At 38.3% G+C, this 18,152-nt stretch overlaps 1 protein-coding gene across 1 annotated transcript; it reads left to right on the forward strand.

Annotated features, from left to right (window-relative positions):
- Positions 1–570: 570 nt before the first annotated feature.
- On the forward strand, positions 571–5,761 carry stx5al (syntaxin 5A, like). Its single transcript, XM_072662464.1, has 11 exons — positions 571–654; positions 1,244–1,472; positions 1,685–1,755; positions 1,934–1,989; positions 2,087–2,157; positions 2,243–2,359; positions 2,470–2,526; positions 2,620–2,701; positions 2,782–2,879; positions 3,003–3,124; positions 4,025–5,761. Exons 2-11 carry the CDS (start codon positions 1,263–1,265, stop codon positions 4,182–4,184), a joined length of 1,044 nt encoding a protein of 347 aa, XP_072518565.1. The 5' UTR covers positions 571–654; positions 1,244–1,262; the 3' UTR covers positions 4,185–5,761.
- Positions 5,762–18,152: the final 12,391 nt, after the last annotated feature.

Consider the following 18,152-nt stretch of genomic DNA (forward strand, 5'->3'; position numbering starts at 1 on the left):
TACTCGCGTGTGCAGTACTCTCATGCTGTCTAGTGTTAAAATGTAATTTGCCTACTCCAAAAAGGTATTAATAAAATTACTTAATAAAAAAGGTGTAGAATTTAAATGTGATAAGCAGGTAATAAATATAGAAATACTGAATAAAAAAGAAAAGGAAAATACCTGATGACTTTAAAAAGCACCAGGTAAATTTATGTTTAACAAATAAGGAATCATTAGTTTTAAAAGGCAAAAATGTATGACTGAGGATATAAGGGGTAAACAAATTAAGGACTGAAACATATCAGTAATCCATGCGCTACTTGTTCCTGTGTTATATTATTTCAATTATTCAAAAGTTTAGAAAAATATATAATGGAAATAGAAAAAAAATCGGGGAGTTTATTTGGCAAATTATTACATTTTAAGACAGGAGAAATCTCTGATTTAGTTAAAAACAGGATTGTTAGTACTGTATATTATTTTCGTTATTTATAACGTCTAAAATATTTTATTTTTTAATTTTTTTTATAATCTGACAATTTCTAAGAAGACGTGGCGTCGCTGACGTCAGCGTGTCGGTGCGGAACCCGGATGTTGACAGCGACTAGCTCCCTACAGCCAAAAAGCCAAAAGGAAAAGTAGCAGGAAAGGGAATATTAGCCTGGCTGGCAGGTAAGAGATTCACAAATGTAGCTAAATATTAGCTGTTCCGGACGGTGTCATGTTCATAACGGGTGTGCAGAGGTTAGGGAGCAAGTCCTTTAGCTAAGTAGCGAGCAGTGGAAGAGAGTTTTACACTGAGGCTAACTAGTGCTAGCTAACGAGCTCTTCACCTGTGGTCTCAGTGTGGCTGGACAGACAGATTTAAAGAGCTTTTCTGTATCAGTCTTCTTTCTGTCTGCGTGAAACGTTATTTAGCTACTGTACAGCTCGGTGTATATGTGTGGACAGTTCCTAGGAGCCGTTGTCATAACCTGATGTTATATTATATTATAAAACAGAAGCTACATGACAGGTAGAAGAGAGGCTAGGTAGCTAACTTTCATATTTAGGGTTACTTTGTTTATTACATTGACTCCCCCCCCTTCTCTCTCTCTCTCTCTCTTCGGCCAACATTGTTGTGTAACTCATCATTGACAGTCTATTTTTTTGTTTTCCATGAGAGTGGACCTGGTACTCTGGTTCCTCTGGTACATGCTGTGATGTTCTCCATGCTTCATAATGAATTGATGAACTCAGACCTGTTGCTTCCATATCTCAGGTAATGTATCAGAGCACCCATGAATACCCGTCGTCGCCATGGTCCTAGGAGCAGCCAGGAGGGGGTCTACACTGGGCCTTCACAGACCCAGTCCCAGCTGGTCCAGTCGCTGGAGACCCCCTTGGCCATGCCAGTGCCCCTCCCCCCTCCAGTAGACACCAGCCGCATGTCCTGCCGAGACCGCACCAGTGAGTTTGAATCTGTATGCAAATCCCTGCAAGGGAGACAGGTGAGTATGTGGGCCTGTATATCCTCACAGCTTGTTTTTTTTTTTTTTTTTTTTTTTTGGCATGCCATGAGGATAAAAATGCACATTATATTTTGTGTAGGTCTTGATTTTTGCCAATAGGTGATTTAATTTGTTGACTTGTGTCTTGAACTAGGCGATTTATATTTTCTTACAAAGCTGTGTCCTTTACCTCGTAACCCACTGTTTTCCAGAATGGAGCACAGGCCATTAAACCAGTTCACAATGCAGTCAGACAACGCAGTGACTTCACTCTCATGGCAAAGTGAGTATTACACTATTTTTGAAAATGATTATTTTTGTAGTCTTACTTTTTCTAAAAAATTTCCAAATCGAATCAGATCAGTTTTTTTTTTTTTTTTTTTGGTGTTTTGCATTTTCGTCCCTGTGAACATTTTTTTTTTTTATATATATAAATATTTTTTTTGTTGTCCCCTTTACAGGCGAATTGGAAGAGACCTTAGCAACACCTTTGCCAAGCTGGAAAAGCTCACAATACGCAAGTGTCTTTTCCTTTTAAGCCACATTTCTATTGCACACAACTCCATTGCATGTAGGGTGCTGAGGTTTGTAATGTTTTCATTTTTTCATCACAGTTGCCAAAAGAAAATCCCTGTTTGATGACAAAGCCGTGGAGATTGATGAGTTGACGTATATTGTGAAACAGGTAAAAAAAAAAAAATTTCTTGCATGTACAGATCACTAATCCTCCTTTCATTTCTGTGCTTTTAATTTAACTCTGTGTTTCTTAGGACATTAACAACCTGAATAAACAGATAGCCCAGCTGCAGGAGCTGGTCCGCTCTCGGAATGGTCAAAACAGTAGACATCTCCAAACACATTCCAATACCATCGTTGTTTCATTGCAGGTATGGGCATCTTCCGAACATGTTCAGCACTAAATAACATACATTTATTTTTTTGTGAGCTAAGAATTCGACATTAATACCTTTTTCATTTTTGTCTTTGTCTCTTCCAGTCAAAATTGGCATCCATGTCAAGTGACTTCAAATCAGTCCTGGAGGTCAGAACAGAGGTAAAGCCTGTTGAAGACAAACTAATGAAGCGAGTTCTTTTAAGGATGCTGTGCTTTTGTGGGTATTGATAGAATGATTGTCTGTCTCTGTAGAACCTAAAGCAGCAGAAAAGCAGACAAGAGCAGTTTTCTCAGTCACCAGCAGCCGCCTCTTCATTCCAGGACAACGGCTTTAGTAAGAGCAGTGACTGTTCTTCAGTGAATGACTGTACATTTTATTTGTGCTATTGTAACTGACTTTTACTTCATAAACAGGTAATTCAGTATTGATGCAAGATAATTCTGGAAAAGCGGACATTTCTATAGACATGGATCTGCACTCCAGCCAGCAGATGCAGCTCCTCAATAAGAAGGTAGTTTGTGTGCTATGGTGTTAACATGCAATTGCTATGAATGTTCAGTTCAGTTAACTGCTTACATAGTACGTTAAACTGATCGTATTGTGTGTGTGTGTGTGTGTGTGTGTGTGTGTCTAGGACTCATTTATTCAGGACCGAGCAAACACTATGCAGAACATAGAGACCACTATCGTGGAGCTGGGATCTATATTCCAGCAGCTCGCCCACATGGTGAAAGAGCAAGAAGAGACCGTTCAAAGGTAAGAAAAGGCAAACTAGTAGAAAAAAAGAAAGACCACATTTAAGAGCACTTGAGAGCATTAACACTTGTGGCTAGAGACGTATCCAATCTGATCCTACATTTGTATTGGGTCCAATATTGATGTCATTCACTCCTTGGATATCGGACGAACAGGGGCGATCCACTAACCGATCCAGATTCAAGGCCACTGTTTACATTGGACCATGAACCTGCCATTACATAACATAAAATAATATGACACCTTCATTCCATTCCTAATTTTATCATGAACACTTGGTAACTTCAGTCTGTACCTGAATCGGCCAATAACATAGCTGATGGTTTGACTAAAATGTTGTTTGTGTGGAGATATTTTAGTTTGAATATGATGTAAAGCAAGACAGCTTCTTGTGATGTCTGTAGAGACAGATTGCCGAGGGGTGGAGGTATGGTTGCGTCGACAGTGTGTAACTGCATTTAAACAGTAAAACCTAAACATCATTATTATGCTGATAAGAACGAAACAGTTTAATTTTTTTTAAACAATCCGCTCTGAATTACTTGAACTGAATGAATTAATTAATTTAAATTTGCATTGATCAGATTCATCTGCACTGAAAGAAGTCCGCACCACAATGCCTGGTTTAAATGTACTCCTCCGCATGCCCAGTGCAATTACACATTCTCATTAGAGAGATCTCTAAATCCTCAAATCCACAGCACTTTCAAACGATCGCTTATTTAAGAAATGATGATATTAAAGTAAAAAGAGCTCTTGTATTGGAATCTGTGTTGGCATTAGAATTGCATTGGAACTGAAAAATTTGGATCTGCCCATTACTGCTTGTAGTGGCATGCATTTGAGGGTAGGTTCATTTTCAAACTGTCTGTTCTCTAATTTTATGTTATTGTGTCGTAGGATTGATGCTAATGTCGAAGACACTCAGCTTAACGTGGACCTCGCTCATTCTGAAATACTCAAGTACTTTCAGTCTGTCTCCAACAACCGCTGGTTGCTCATCAAGATTTTCCTCATCCTCATCGTTTTCTTCTTCATCTTTGTGGTCTTCTTGTCCTGAGAGCATTGAACCTGGATTGGATTCTGTACTGAGAAGCTATTGAGAAGAAACCTTTTCTGACAGGAGTTCATGAGTGGGGGCGCTTAAAATGTGAGACAGTAGAAAGAGAGTGTGCACACTCCTCCTCCCTTTGCTCTACACTCACTCTGCCTGGTAGAACTTGTCTTCTACACTTACAGACTAGATCTGCCTCTTAAATTAAATTTGATAGCAGTTTAGCAGTTTCTAAAGGAAACCTTTAGGGCATGAGCAGTGTTATTTGGTACTGCTACTCCTATAATCTGGTAACACTGGCTGGGTCTTATGTTTGTGGCCAAAAGGATTGAGTTTTAGGTTTGAAATTGTTTTATTTGACAAGGAAAGAAAAACTTTCTTCTCTACCTTGGTTTCTTCTGCCCGAAATGCCCCAGTACAGGTGTGCAGATAGCTTGTATAGTTTCTAATCAGCTAGCAGGAGACTTTTGGTGATACTGGCCTAAAACTGCCATTTACTTTTCTCAGGCTTTGTTACGCTATCATAATATTTGTGTACAACAATACCCAACAATATCCTGTTTCCTGTCTTACTTTTGAAATATTATGGCAGAAAACATGTTGTCAAATGTATGCATTCATTGTTAGGCTGAATCAACAACTGTGTGCTGCCTGATGTGAAACTAGCCTACAAGGATGATGCAGGCACTTGACCAATGGTAACTTGAGTAGCTGCTAGCATCTAAACAGCTTAAACATTATTCAGGAAAGGCCTTGTCTAGTCAAAACTTTGTGGCCAGAGTGACCTGAGTAAGAAGCGGGAGTTAGAGAAAACTACAGCTACAAGTTTCTAATCATGACTGTCAGAACAGAACATTGTATCTCCTGTATGGTAGCTTATCAGGTTAAAGAATTTCTAAAGAAATAATTTTTAAAACAAGCTAATGTGACAAGATTTTATTCCAAGTCATTTCTGTTTGTCGCACAATAATAAAGACAGCCCGTGTTTTCAAATAATGTTTAAAAAGAGGGTTACCAGGTTTTGATCTGACAGTAATTGTGGTGGCTACACAAGTGGCATTTCATTGTCTGCATAGCGCAGTGTCAAAGATCCAGCATCAGGGAAATGAGAAACATTGAAAAATTTTATTCTTAATGGAATTAAATCTAATTTATTGCAAATGTGTGAGTTTGTTTGATGCCAACTCTGTTTACTCCGACATTCCGCTTCATAACATTAGGCTTTGCTGTGAACTGAGAGGAATCAAATCTCTACAGTACAGTGACAGTTAATAGAGCTGCATTTGGCTCTTTTCTTTATTTAGTTAGCTTTTATTTTTAGGCTTACAGAAAGAATCCCTTTGTCTTGTACATGTCTTTTTTCTTTCTTTTCTGCTGCAGTTCATCACTCAGTTTAGTTGTAAAAAGCTTTCACAGGTCCTTTACAATTGTAGAGTAAATTATCAGTATTTTACATAATAATGAGGGAACTGAATCTTTCTGTATTATGTGTCTGTACCTGCAGATATTATCTAACTGTAAAACACTGTAAGTGTTCAACATTTGTGCAGCTGTCAGAGTCTACAAGTAAAAACTGATTCACATACCGTGTTGTGCCTTTTTTACTGGTTAGGGTTAGGGTTCCAGGGATACATTGTCAGATTTCTCTTGCTTTATCTGGGACAGAGCATTCTTGAAAATATCATGTTTTGTAGTCAAAGCATCATTGTAGTGGTTTTGATCATATTCTGCTGCTGATGTCATCTGCATAAATATAGGACCTTCTGAAACTTGTGAGCTTCCAGTTCAGTTCATTTGTTTCAGTCTGGTATCTCTTGCATAGTTAGCAATGTCCTGCCTTCGCACATTGACCAGACCGGTTAGCTGGTTCTCCGACAAGTAATGCGGGTGTGCGGTTTGTCTGATGACAGACAGGAGAACCAGAGCACAGTGTGGAACCCAAGATAGCATATTGATCTCAGGTCTCATCTGGTACCCGCATCCCAAGCGGGCTACGTATAGTTGCCTGAACCCTGTTGATGCACCATGCTAAATAAAAAAAACAATACAGTGTTATTTATTTATTCTGTTTGTTACTGCTGTAAGACACCCTGAAAACTACCGGTAACCAATTCTGGCCTATTCGTGGGCAGTCATTTATTGTAGCATGTGGATCGTTAAAGCAGTATTATACAACATCTTTACCTTAAAATACCATCTTCAAAATCATTGTGATGCTCCACTGACCTGCAATAAGGAGAATAACATCTCTATTGTTGTTATTCCGGGTTTAGGCGCTGCTGACTGCACCATGTAACTTTGGTGAAGCAGGCAGGGAACACTGCATGCGAAGTCATAATTGTAATATTACTTAGTCCACATGCTTCTTTCAATGGCGGTTCTGTATCCCCAGTACAGAAATGCATGTAAGTGTGTCCTTCTTGAGAGGTTGGAGCAGAGAGACCAATTCTGGCCTAATGCTGCTTTTAAAAACACCATATACCCAGACAACATGAAGCAGTCTAGGGCCAAATTGAAGCCAGTCGAAGCAAAATTAAAGCATGCTCAGCTCAGCTCAGCCCTGCTGGTGAAAAGAAGTGGTCTGGCCAAATGTTTTTTGGTAATGTTATTTTTCCTGTATAACAGGAGGGTCAGGAGCATATTAGTCCGGATAAGGAGAGCGCACACGGCTGAGGTTTTGTATATAATACAATGACAAATTTGAGTTGAATCAGGAGCCTACCTCAGTTGCTACCATATATCTATTTCAATATTGATTTAAGCTACTCCACCCAGCTCTGGATATCACCACAATGTACTGAACAGTGAACAGGAGACCCCCCCTGGGTATGATAGTTCAGCACTGTAATGAAGGGATCTTTGAACTCCAGGTCACCAGGTGTGAGCTCATCAGAGGGTTTATGATGGGCCCAACCAGCCCACCAGTGTAGTCCACACTGGACTTTCACCTGCAACTTTCTGCCGCCCTCTCCTGGTGGAGGCACTCAGTGGGCTTTGGTGTTGAGGCCAGCTACAGCATGAGTGTGTTGGTCATCAGCTTCTCAGGAGAATACTGCCTGAGAAGCTGGGGCTATTAGGTGAATGTGGTAGATCAAGGGAACGTCTGATCACTCTGTTGTGATGGTTGACACTGTCCTATGAATTTAAAATGCAGTAACTATAGTTTTGCTTACAGCTGGGATATTGTTCAGTTTTGTTCTTCATTTAACTGTGCTCTGTTTAGAGGGGAAAAACGTTTTTTCACTGTTTGTGACATTAAATCTGCTTAAAGTTAGGTTTAGAGTTGAGGAAAATTTGTTTTTTTTTAAACCCATCCTCAAAAACCAAGGGTTTTTTCAATTGTCAAGACGATTCTTGATAGAACTGTTAACTTCACCCTAAACCCTTCTGTAAGTAAGACTCCTACACTGCAGTCAAATTTAACACCAGTTTCATAGGTCCTAAAATAGAACCTTGTGGGACTCCACAATATATGCAAAACCAAGCAATTTTCAAATAAATCACAATATTCACAAATTCTGCATTCAGTAATAAAAACTGAATAATTAAAAATAAGGCTCAGTGGGTTAAATAACTCATTTTAAGAGTGTAGGGTAAAATTGAAGTTGAAAGTTGGAAAGTTGAAAGTATGTTATTGCTATTTTGTTGTTGCTATTGTTGTTTTTTGCAGAATTTTATAATTTAACCCATTTTAGAGCGTGTGTGTCAAAATCCAGATTTGCTTTTTGCCTCACTAATTTAATTTAATTTAATTTAATTTAAGTCATTAGCTACTTTATTTTATTTAGCTTTAGTGAAATGCATATAGTTAGAAGAGGGAAAAAGCCAGAGCTGTAGCCCAGAAGGAAACCAGTTTGCCCCGGATAAGGAAAAGCAAAATGGATGTGAATACTTTCTGAATCCACTGCATGTGTTTAAATGGTTTTACTAAAGACAAAGGGGAGCAACTACAAACCTACAGGGGACCTTTAAAATAAAGCATTACTGGAAATCTATAAAGGGAAGAGAAAGATGGAGCCGACGACAATGTCTGCAAAAGACTTGCTTCGTGTCAGCACAGATCAACTAGTGCAGTGTTACGAGTAGGCCTAGTTACGAGCGTCCAGAACTATATCCAGTACATAAGCAGACCCTGTGGAATATGCTGTTTAGTGTCTGTGAGTTAAAGATGTGAAGTGAAGGCATCAATCTGTCCTGCATGTTTAGAAAATGGCTTACAGAACCTCGTCTCTCAACGGAAGCTAATTATTAATTAATTATTCCTGTTCAGTGACCTCACATTTGAATGCTTTAGGACGCTCCATCAGAAGCAAGTAAAACCAGGTGTTGTGCAGTTTAGACACATATTTCTACTAAGCCTTCAAGATATTTGCAGGGATTCTGTGATCATTTTTTACATGTTCTGTCCGTTATATTTGATTATTTAAAGAACCTTCTATGAGTGCTAGCTAAAGTCAGTTGCCAAACAGAACCAACATAAAGGTGATTGTTCCCCTTCCTGAACTGTTTTCATCCTGTGAAATCAGTTTGAAACAACATCTTCAAGTCTTGTAGTGTGAAGGAAGTCTGAGCTAGAGGTCAGACACGAATCTCAGTGGAATGGCTTTAATTTGTAGAACTCCTTACTCCTGCTCTTCCTTCCTCAATACCGGCCTGTCTCCACTCTGTGTTAAAAGCCCATTGGAGTTGCTGCAATTAGATTAATGCGTAATGTAAGAGTTCCTTTTGCGTATTGATCAAATGCAGGAGAGTGCTGCTCTTCTGCAGGTGTTTCTCTGGCTACTTATCATTCAGACTTGAGGAAAAACAAAGCCAACAGCACATATTTCATCTGGAGTAGAAGGTGTTTGGGTAAAGATTTTTAAAAGTCAGTCACTCTCTTTATTAGGTCTTAAATAAATAGGTAAAATTGTAATGATATTGACTGAGAGTTAATACTACACTGGTAGTCAAATGCTGTTGCTCGCAAAAGGGAAACATTGCTTACAATTACACGAATCTAATATTCAAGTATATTTGTAGCTCCTCCTCTGGACTGCTTCACATGGCTAAATAAGTGTTTTTTTAGAGGCGATACCGATGACCGGTCATTTTCAGTCTCATCAGTCGATCAGTTGATCAGTAATACCAATCGAAATTTACCTTTCTAGGCAAATGTGGTAATGAATCATCGTACAGGGCTTCTGTAATGTTCTGCATCGTCTCTCAAAATGAAGATGAAGAGCTACACTGTGGACACAGAAAAGGCTGCTTATCTAGCACTAAAACTCCATTAGATGCTATTCTTTCAGCTTTCCGACTGGGACTGCGCACTTTGGGTCATGGTTAAAAGTGCCATCGGCATCTTTTTGAACTGCCGACACGCTCTGAAAAAAGCACCAGGTCTCCAGCTCCACCACACCAGCTATGAGGGGCTTGTGCCAGCCAACATCACTTAAGAGTGATGAGGGAAGAGAGCGTCATCTACCCTTCCAGAGAGAATACGGCTAATTGTGCTCTCTCAGATTCTGGCTGCCGATGGCAAAGCTGCATGGTGTAGTGTGAGAAAGTCTTTACTCTGCTTCCCCTAGAAGGCACGTAGTTTTAAACATGATACAAATATAAGAATTTGAATCAAATACAACAACAAACAAAACGCCAGACTGCCGCAGCGGATCCGGCACACAGGGTGGAGTACAACGCTGGATGCAGCGAATAAACAAGAAACTGCAGCGTCCTCTGACCAAGGAGCCTGGTATAAACCTTAACTTAATCTGGTCGGCTCTCAGGATCAGCTAATTACATCAATTTTGGCCAATCGTATATTTCTGGCTGAAAATCAATCGGCCAATCGATTTTTCCGTCTTTAATATTTACTTCAAAAATTTAAATGTCCACACACCAATCCTACTGAGGTATTCATACTCATACTCATTTCCAAAATGATTCTTCAAAAAAGCATCAACTAAAAGGTCCTAAGGGACACCAAAACTAGGCATTGCTTTAGTGGGAACTAAAGCATTTTTAGAACTAATTAATTTTAGGAGCACAGGAAAAATACACATCACTTTTTCGTTGGTCTTGCAGTGGTCTGCTTTGCTTTGGTGTAAAAAGGCTAAAATTGCAGACGTCTGCAAACCAACCGTCAATTTGCTGACCCAGAAGACCATGCATCATCAAAAAGCAGCAGAAAGTAGGATTAATTGTAAAAGCTTTGTGGATGGAAGTTAAGTGATCATCCACCTCTTCTTCACCCTCTTATACATTCCCTCCCTCCTTCCTTCACTACCTTTACTGTATTAATGGTAAACACAGCCATTAGTGCTTAATCAATCCAGAAGTTTTAGTGCCGTGACGCTTCTCCCATTCTGTCTCCAGGCCTTTCTGACGAAGTCATCATATCATCATCCTGCAGTTACACTAGGTATCACTTTCTTGCTTTCTCCCATTTGTTGTCTTTCCATTCCTCTGCTTTCAGCTTTGACTCGCAGTAGATGCGAGAAACATTTCGGGGAAGAGTCAAAGGAGAAAGACAGCAGCACCTCCAGCATCTCCAGTCACAGGAACAAGTAAGTCTGTGTCAGGCTGCAGATTTTACACTGAAGAAAATGTGATGCATTGAATTGAGCTCATCCTAATGTGTACAAATGTGTCGATACAATCTATTACATAAATACAATTACAGCTAGTAGAAAAAAATTATATTGTACTGAATATGCTAAATATTGTACTAAATTCAATTAAATTACATTAATCCGTTCAAATTAAAATGCATCACTTTCTCCAGCGTGCCACCTTAAAGATAAAGGTTGTTCTTGGTGCAATGCCATAGAAGAACCACTTTTGTAAATGAGATGTGTAAGTATGAAGAACCTTTTTAAAGTTTAAAGAGCTCCTACATAATGCAGAGAATCTTGGAAGAACATTTAAATTTTATTACATTATGTGAAGGTCCTTCAGACCTTCCGCATCTTGTTTTCGAACCGAACCGAAGGGAACTGCTCAAAGAACATTTTGTGGCACCTTAAAAGTGCAAGGAACAGAATGTCAGCTAAAGCATCCATTGTCTTTTGGCATAATGAGAAATGTAAGGGATGTTTGCTCAAAGGGTGGAGCTCGTCTCACAGAACAACGTTTAGATGTTTAAAGAAAGGGCAAGAAACAGTTGATCGAAATAATTACTTGTAACAGTTTTTTATAGTTTGTTGTGGCCTCGCTGTTATTTTCCTTAAACACTCACAATTTCAACACTCTTACTGCTGAAGTGTTATGTGGGGATATTTGGTGTGGCACCATTTATGACACTGGATGTAAGCAGTGCCACCAATAAAGTGATACAGTGGAAAATATCATGCTACAATTGACTAATTCAACACATTACATCATACATTATATATATATATACAGATGTTACAGATACATTATGACCATTTATTTTATTAATGTGGAAATTATACATATTTCAAAATTTCCAGTGTGAATAACTAAACACTCAATCAACTGATAGAGTTTCTTACACTTCTAGATATTAGATAATGTGAAAAGACACAGATGCGAATCTGGCCAGGTCTTTAGACTTTCTTAAGGGAGGAAATTTGTGCATTGTTCTTTATTGGGGTTGTGAAGATGCTGTTCAGGCAGTATTGAATCTACTTAGCTTAATCAATAATAGTCTTGAGTCTTCTAATTTGATTCCTTGAAATGTAGTAAGCACTTCCGAATAACTAAGAAGCAACACTTTTACCACCACTATAAATAATGACTGTATTTGTTAAGTCGTCTGAAACTTGATACAGTTTGATTCAGTCGCATAATGCAAGCTTAAAATCAGTGAAAAATATAGCTTTTCAGTAAACTGTGATACAGGCCAGGACATTAGATCAATATAACATGAGAACTGTGAGCATTCATGGTCACAAGCAATGAGATCAGTTATGGCTAAGAATCCTTTAGGAACCTTTTAAATAATTAAGAATTACTGGTATACATATTAGAGGCACAGAATACAGGTTTTGCTGAGATACACACAATTTGAAAATCACTGATGAAAGTGGATACTATTAGGATTGGACGGAGAAATTTAAGACCTTCAGGCGACACAGTGAAAACAAATGAGCACAAAAACAGAAATATCATTTACTAGATTCAAATGGGAACAAAGACTCATCAGCCATACCATTAAAACCACCTGCCTAACATTATGTGGGAGTATGTCTTTATACCGCCAAAACAGCTCCAACCCGTCAAAGCCTGGACTCCTCAAGACTGCCATTAGCTTTTTTTTCAGTAATTTGTGCTACAGTCGCTCTTCTGTGGGTTAAGACCAGATATGCTAGTGCAATCAATCAGCCTCTGTGGCTGGTTCACTAGTTGTCCTCCTTTGGAGCACTTTTGGTAGGTACTGACCACTGCATACCGGAAACACCCCACAAGACCTGCCTGGTGTTTTGGAGATGCTCTGACACAGTCATCTAGCCATCAGAATCTGGCCCTTGTCAAGGTGGCTCACATTCTTATTTTTCTGCTCTTAATACATCATTGTCCAGAACTGACTGTTCCCCTTGCTGACCTATATACATATTGTAATGAGATGAGGTTTTAATCGAGTGACTGATTGGTGAATATTTGATCAACACAGCTACTGCAGAAGTTAAGAAACTAAACGACTTTGATGTGTAAAACACTTTTGCATCACATGGGCTTATATGAAGTTATCTGAGGACGGGCTTTTAAAAGATTGGATGCTCTCCACCCTTCATTTAGACTTTAGCCTGTTAGGTCTTTAAATGGAATGTAATCCTAAAAAAAAAACAACAACAAAAAAACATGGCAGGTTCTTTGCTTTCATTACTGTGCCCATATATCTTTATATATAAAGATAATCTTTAACCATTTCAGGAATTCACTCTGATATGGATCCCCCCCTGTCTGATTACACTGCTGCTTCTGTCTCTCGCCCACCACCTTTCCCTTTCGTTTCTTATTTAAACCTAATACTCTTCTATAGCCCCACCTCAAAACTGTGTAAATAAGCCAATCTTGGTTTGCCACTGACTAATCCGTTTTTATATTTACCCTCCTAAATGTTGTTGCCATAGCCGTAAATCTGACATATGCGCCTGTGTGTGAGCCGGTGCTGATTTACTGTTGCTGGCCTTGTGAGTAATAGGGCTCCTGTTTCATGGCTGCTCGATCTCCGTCAGCAGGGCTGGAAGAGAAGAGAGCAGGAGGCTCTCACGCAAATTGCATTGAAGGAGCAAAGTGGGTATAAAAGTTTGTAACAAACCGAATCAAGTCAGACTGGTGGCGAGCAGGGGCAGTCGAGGAGCTGTCAAGACGCAGACATGGAATCAGTTGATGGTAGATCAGGAGTGGTGCAACTGTCTTGCTTGTCCAAAGACAGGAGATCATTATTCAAACCATCAACATCACAGCCCCCATAATCAGGAGTCTGAGAACAGGATAAGGGGAGTCCTAACCTGCAGATTGGAATAAACAGTGAACAAATGGATGAGAAGGATCACAGGCTAAAACTGTATAAGCATTTTCAGCTGCAGGTCATTTAACACTGTTTTTAGGCTCAGTTAAATACATGTATTGTTGAGTTAGGAGAACTTTTGACTAAGTTTAGTTGAGTTGACTAAAAAAAACATTCAGTTTACACTGACCTGAGTTTACATGTTTTTTGATATTCATTCAGAAATCTGGACACAAAGTAAAGCACAGCTTTTTTTTCATTTCTCCAATAAACATTTTACCTTTTAATCATTTTTGAGATGCAGTTTTGTGAGGATATACATCATTGTTTTCTTGTAATGAACTCTGAAAGAAGTAAAATGACCATGTCATTCATTTAAAGTGTATTTTAACATTGGACTTGAAAACTGGTTTAATTGATTTCCATTTCAAACCAGTTTAGTTCAGTTTGTCCAAAAGCAAAATAACATATCCCTTAAAGAAAACTTCAAAGCAATAATTTCACTGAATGTTTATTTAGTCCAAATGAATGATTATAACTAATCCATACATATAACTTGAGAAAAAGTCATATATTTAGGTATACTAATAACATTGAGTAATTTTTAAAAGTTGGCTCAAACCTTTTTTTCAGTGAATGCGCTCTCTGAACTAGTCCATGTGTGCAGGCTTCCTTTGGTGCCCTGTTCTCTTTAACCTCTTAACATCTGAACCTCTGAACATTGTATTACACACTAAGGTGTATTACTCAGTAACTACAGGACTGCTGTAGAAACTGTTGGGACTATTCTTTGGTAACAGAAGTCTGTAAAAATACTTTCGGCCTGCCAGCAGACCATAGGCTTTTTAAGGGGTTAATAGTCATAGTGGTTGAACTAGTGAGTGGGCAACTAGTGCATGAGTAGTTATGTGAACGAGATGTCCCACCCCTGTCTTAATAAATTGCTACAGGAGGATACTTTCCACATCAAACTGTGGAAGTGAGCCTTCATCCAAGCTTTCTTGAAATGAGTAAAGCAGAGCATATTTCATTTTTATTGGAGATGGCCCGCAGCCCAGCGTAAACAGCACAGTGCTACATCAGTTAATTACAAAGTCCAGCCCAGCAAGGATAAGGCCACTCTGCTTAATACACTACGATTCAGTTTGATCAGCCTCTTGTTGTCTTTTGTAGTCGGGAACTTCCCTCAGGGCACGGCTAACACAAAAGCCTGGCATGACAAAAGTGTAGATTACAAAAAAAACAAAAAAGGTTAGACAGTGTGCCTAAATATCACGTGATCCCTTAACAGCTGTTAAGGACTGATTGTGGCAACAGTTGCTATTTACTTTCATCTATGGAAAGCCGGCACGCTGCGGTTACAGTCAAAGCCCCTCCGGGCTGCTACAGTAGGCCATCCCTCCATCATCTACAACTGCTTTAGTGTCTATTACAGGCTGATTTCCCCCCAGCGGTGGTTATGAAAGTCCCAGGGCAGCTATTCCTGCTTTAAATTAAGCTATTTGCACAAAGCAGAGGGGACTAGAGATGCAGTATGTAAAGAAGGCCGCGGGTATGATTAGTGGATGTTGTGGGCCTTTTTTTGCAGCCTTAACAGAGTAAGTGATTTGTCATCATGAAATTAGATCATCAGTGAGATACGCGCAGTTTGGGTGAGGAACGAAGTTACTCACTCAGCTAAATATCATGTTAAATTCACTGTTCTTGTGAAACACCTGTGCTATTCGACCCACAGCAAGTCTGAGCAAGTTTGAGTGTTTCCGCCCAGACTGAATTTTTGAATGAGGTGCAATACAGGACAGCCAAGCAGAACAGGCAACATATTGTACCAATTTTACCTCAAAATAACAGCTTCAAAATCATCCTAATGCTTCACTGACCTGTTATCTCTACCTGTCTCAGTCATTACCACTCCGGGCTCAAAATGCACTAACGCATGTGTACAGCTGTCTATCAGAGGAAGCTCAAAGTGTGATTTGTATCTCCAGCAGTGGTGTAAATGTGAATTACACTCCTCACCTGTAGGGGAAGCCTAGTAGCAAAAAATACAAATTCTTCCCATGAATAATAATAATAATAATAATAATAATAATAATAATAATAATAATGCAAGGGATAAAGAGAGGTTGGGAAATGACCCTACAGATGGGTTTAGTGCAGAAACTCTAATTTAAACTCAAAACCCACAAGTGGAAAAAACTGAATGAACAAAATGTGGAAGATGTGGTAATTTAAACTTTTAATTAATAAATGTTATTACTTTATAAATAAATGAAAACATAATAACAATAACAATAATAACAACAATAAGAAGAATAGAACAATAATAAATTCATCTTAATAAATAAATATATTATTAGTACCAGTCGTAATAACAGTGTATTTTTATTTGAATAATCAAATAAAAGACAATGCTTATTGTTATTATTATTATTATTGTTATTATTATTATAGTCATTAACAATGGTGATAACATTAATAACGTATTAAATTCTAATAATACTGAAATATTAATATACTGGTATTACTACTAGTGTTAAGAATTGTTGTTGTTATTATTATTATTATTATTATTATTATATCAATTATCAAACAAAAAATATCTTAATTAATAATAATAGTAATAATAATAATAATTATTATTATTATATCAATGATCAAAACAAAAATATCTTAATTCATCAATTCATTATTATTAATAATAATAATTATAATTATTATTGTTATTATTATTATTATTAACAATAGTGATGATACGTGCTATTGATTAAATTCGAATAATAATCCAATAAAAAGTAATGTTACATTATTATTATTATTATTATTATTGTTGTTGTTGTTGTTGTTGTTGTTGTTGTTGTTGTTGTTGTTATTGTTATTAATTGTAATTTTTCTGAGAGGGAGGAATTAAACAGGGCATGAAGAACAGTACTAGTGTGCTCGTATTCCAGCAGTGTAAAGGCGGTGGGGAAGATAAACATTTGCTGTTGGCAGCCATGTCTGAGCAGTCGGTGGCTTTTAGATCAGATAGCTCTGAGAAACACAGCCCCGTGGCAAATGGCAGCGTGTTCGGATCAGGCTTAGCATGGAGCTGCTGGAACAGGACTCAGTGATGGGCTTGTGCTGCGTCTGCAAGGCCCCGCCAGCAGCGGCATGTCTTGCGCAAAGCTCCCAGAGGTATGTCCTGGCACTGGCCGAATGTAACGCTGATACTACTCCCCCAAGCAGGATCAGCGCTTCAGTATATGGGGGGAGAGAGCGAGATAGAGAGAAATCAACTGCGAGGAACAGGTTTATGCTGGAGCAGTAATACAAGAGCCGATATGGTGGAACCGAAGATGTAGCTGATTGATGGGAATGAGGGGCTTCTAAACACAGACATCTCTAAGTGGTTCTCAGATAAACTTCTCAAAGGGAAAACTTCTACAGCATTGCTCCAAAGATCCCATTGTAGTATCTTTACTTTGTTGACTGAGATATAGATTAATACAAGTGGTTCATTATAGATAACAATGCTAATTTCTTCAGGTGGAGGTGATGGTAACCAGGGTCACTATATTTACAACACAAATAGATCCATTTAATTTACTCTCCACAACTATTATAATATAACATAATTATATAAACAAAAATGAAGTAAACAATAGTGTCATTACTGTTTTTTTTACTTTATATTGTGTATATAGTGTAATTTATCTACGTTTTGCATCTGAGACAGCATCTTGCTGTCCCTTTTTGTTGTGACACTGAGAATTTCCCCGCTGTGGAAATAATAAAGGATTATCTTATCTTAAAGAAAGAAATTATTATTCCATTTATATATCGTATGGAAATATGCGATAGATCATAGCTCCAAACTACATAACTATGACTTATTCATAAAACCTGATTTTGTGGGCACTGTAATCTCCCATAATTCTCAAAATTCTCTTTAAATATGTCACTTTAAGCTGTGAGTAACCCTGCAGCTCTACATGTACCTACACCTACCTGCATCTACATCAACCATTGGTCAAACTGCTTCACCAGAGAGAGAGCAGGAGACTGTTTAACAAGCACATGGTAAAAACGAAAATCCAGTGAAAAATCAGTGTTCTTATCTTGGTTAAACCAAGTGGACCAATGTATATATATATATAAACCTATATATATATAAACCTATATATACATATACATACTTATTACATAAAGGTGGTATTCTTTTATTTATCTTACTTGTAAAACACATGTGGGTATACATTATTAAATAAGTGAATGTATTTAACATCCTATCTTCACACATACACACTGCCCTGGTCCTAGAAAGCCTCCTTAAAGCCCCCCAGTCACAACCTCCTAACCTGAGGATAATGTAACATCCTGGCACCTGTGTGTCCCCAGATTCCTCTTGTTTGAAAGCCAAAATATGGACACCCTACTTACTTCTCAACGGATGTTGCGTTAACAACTGCTACTGAGCCACAGGAAATAAAACTGTAAACTCTGGAGTAAAACCCAGAAGCTCTCTACTGTCACCT

Source organism: Salminus brasiliensis, chromosome 18 (assembly GCF_030463535.1).
Source record: "Salminus brasiliensis chromosome 18, fSalBra1.hap2, whole genome shotgun sequence".
NCBI lineage: Eukaryota > Metazoa > Chordata > Actinopteri > Characiformes > Bryconidae > Salminus > Salminus brasiliensis.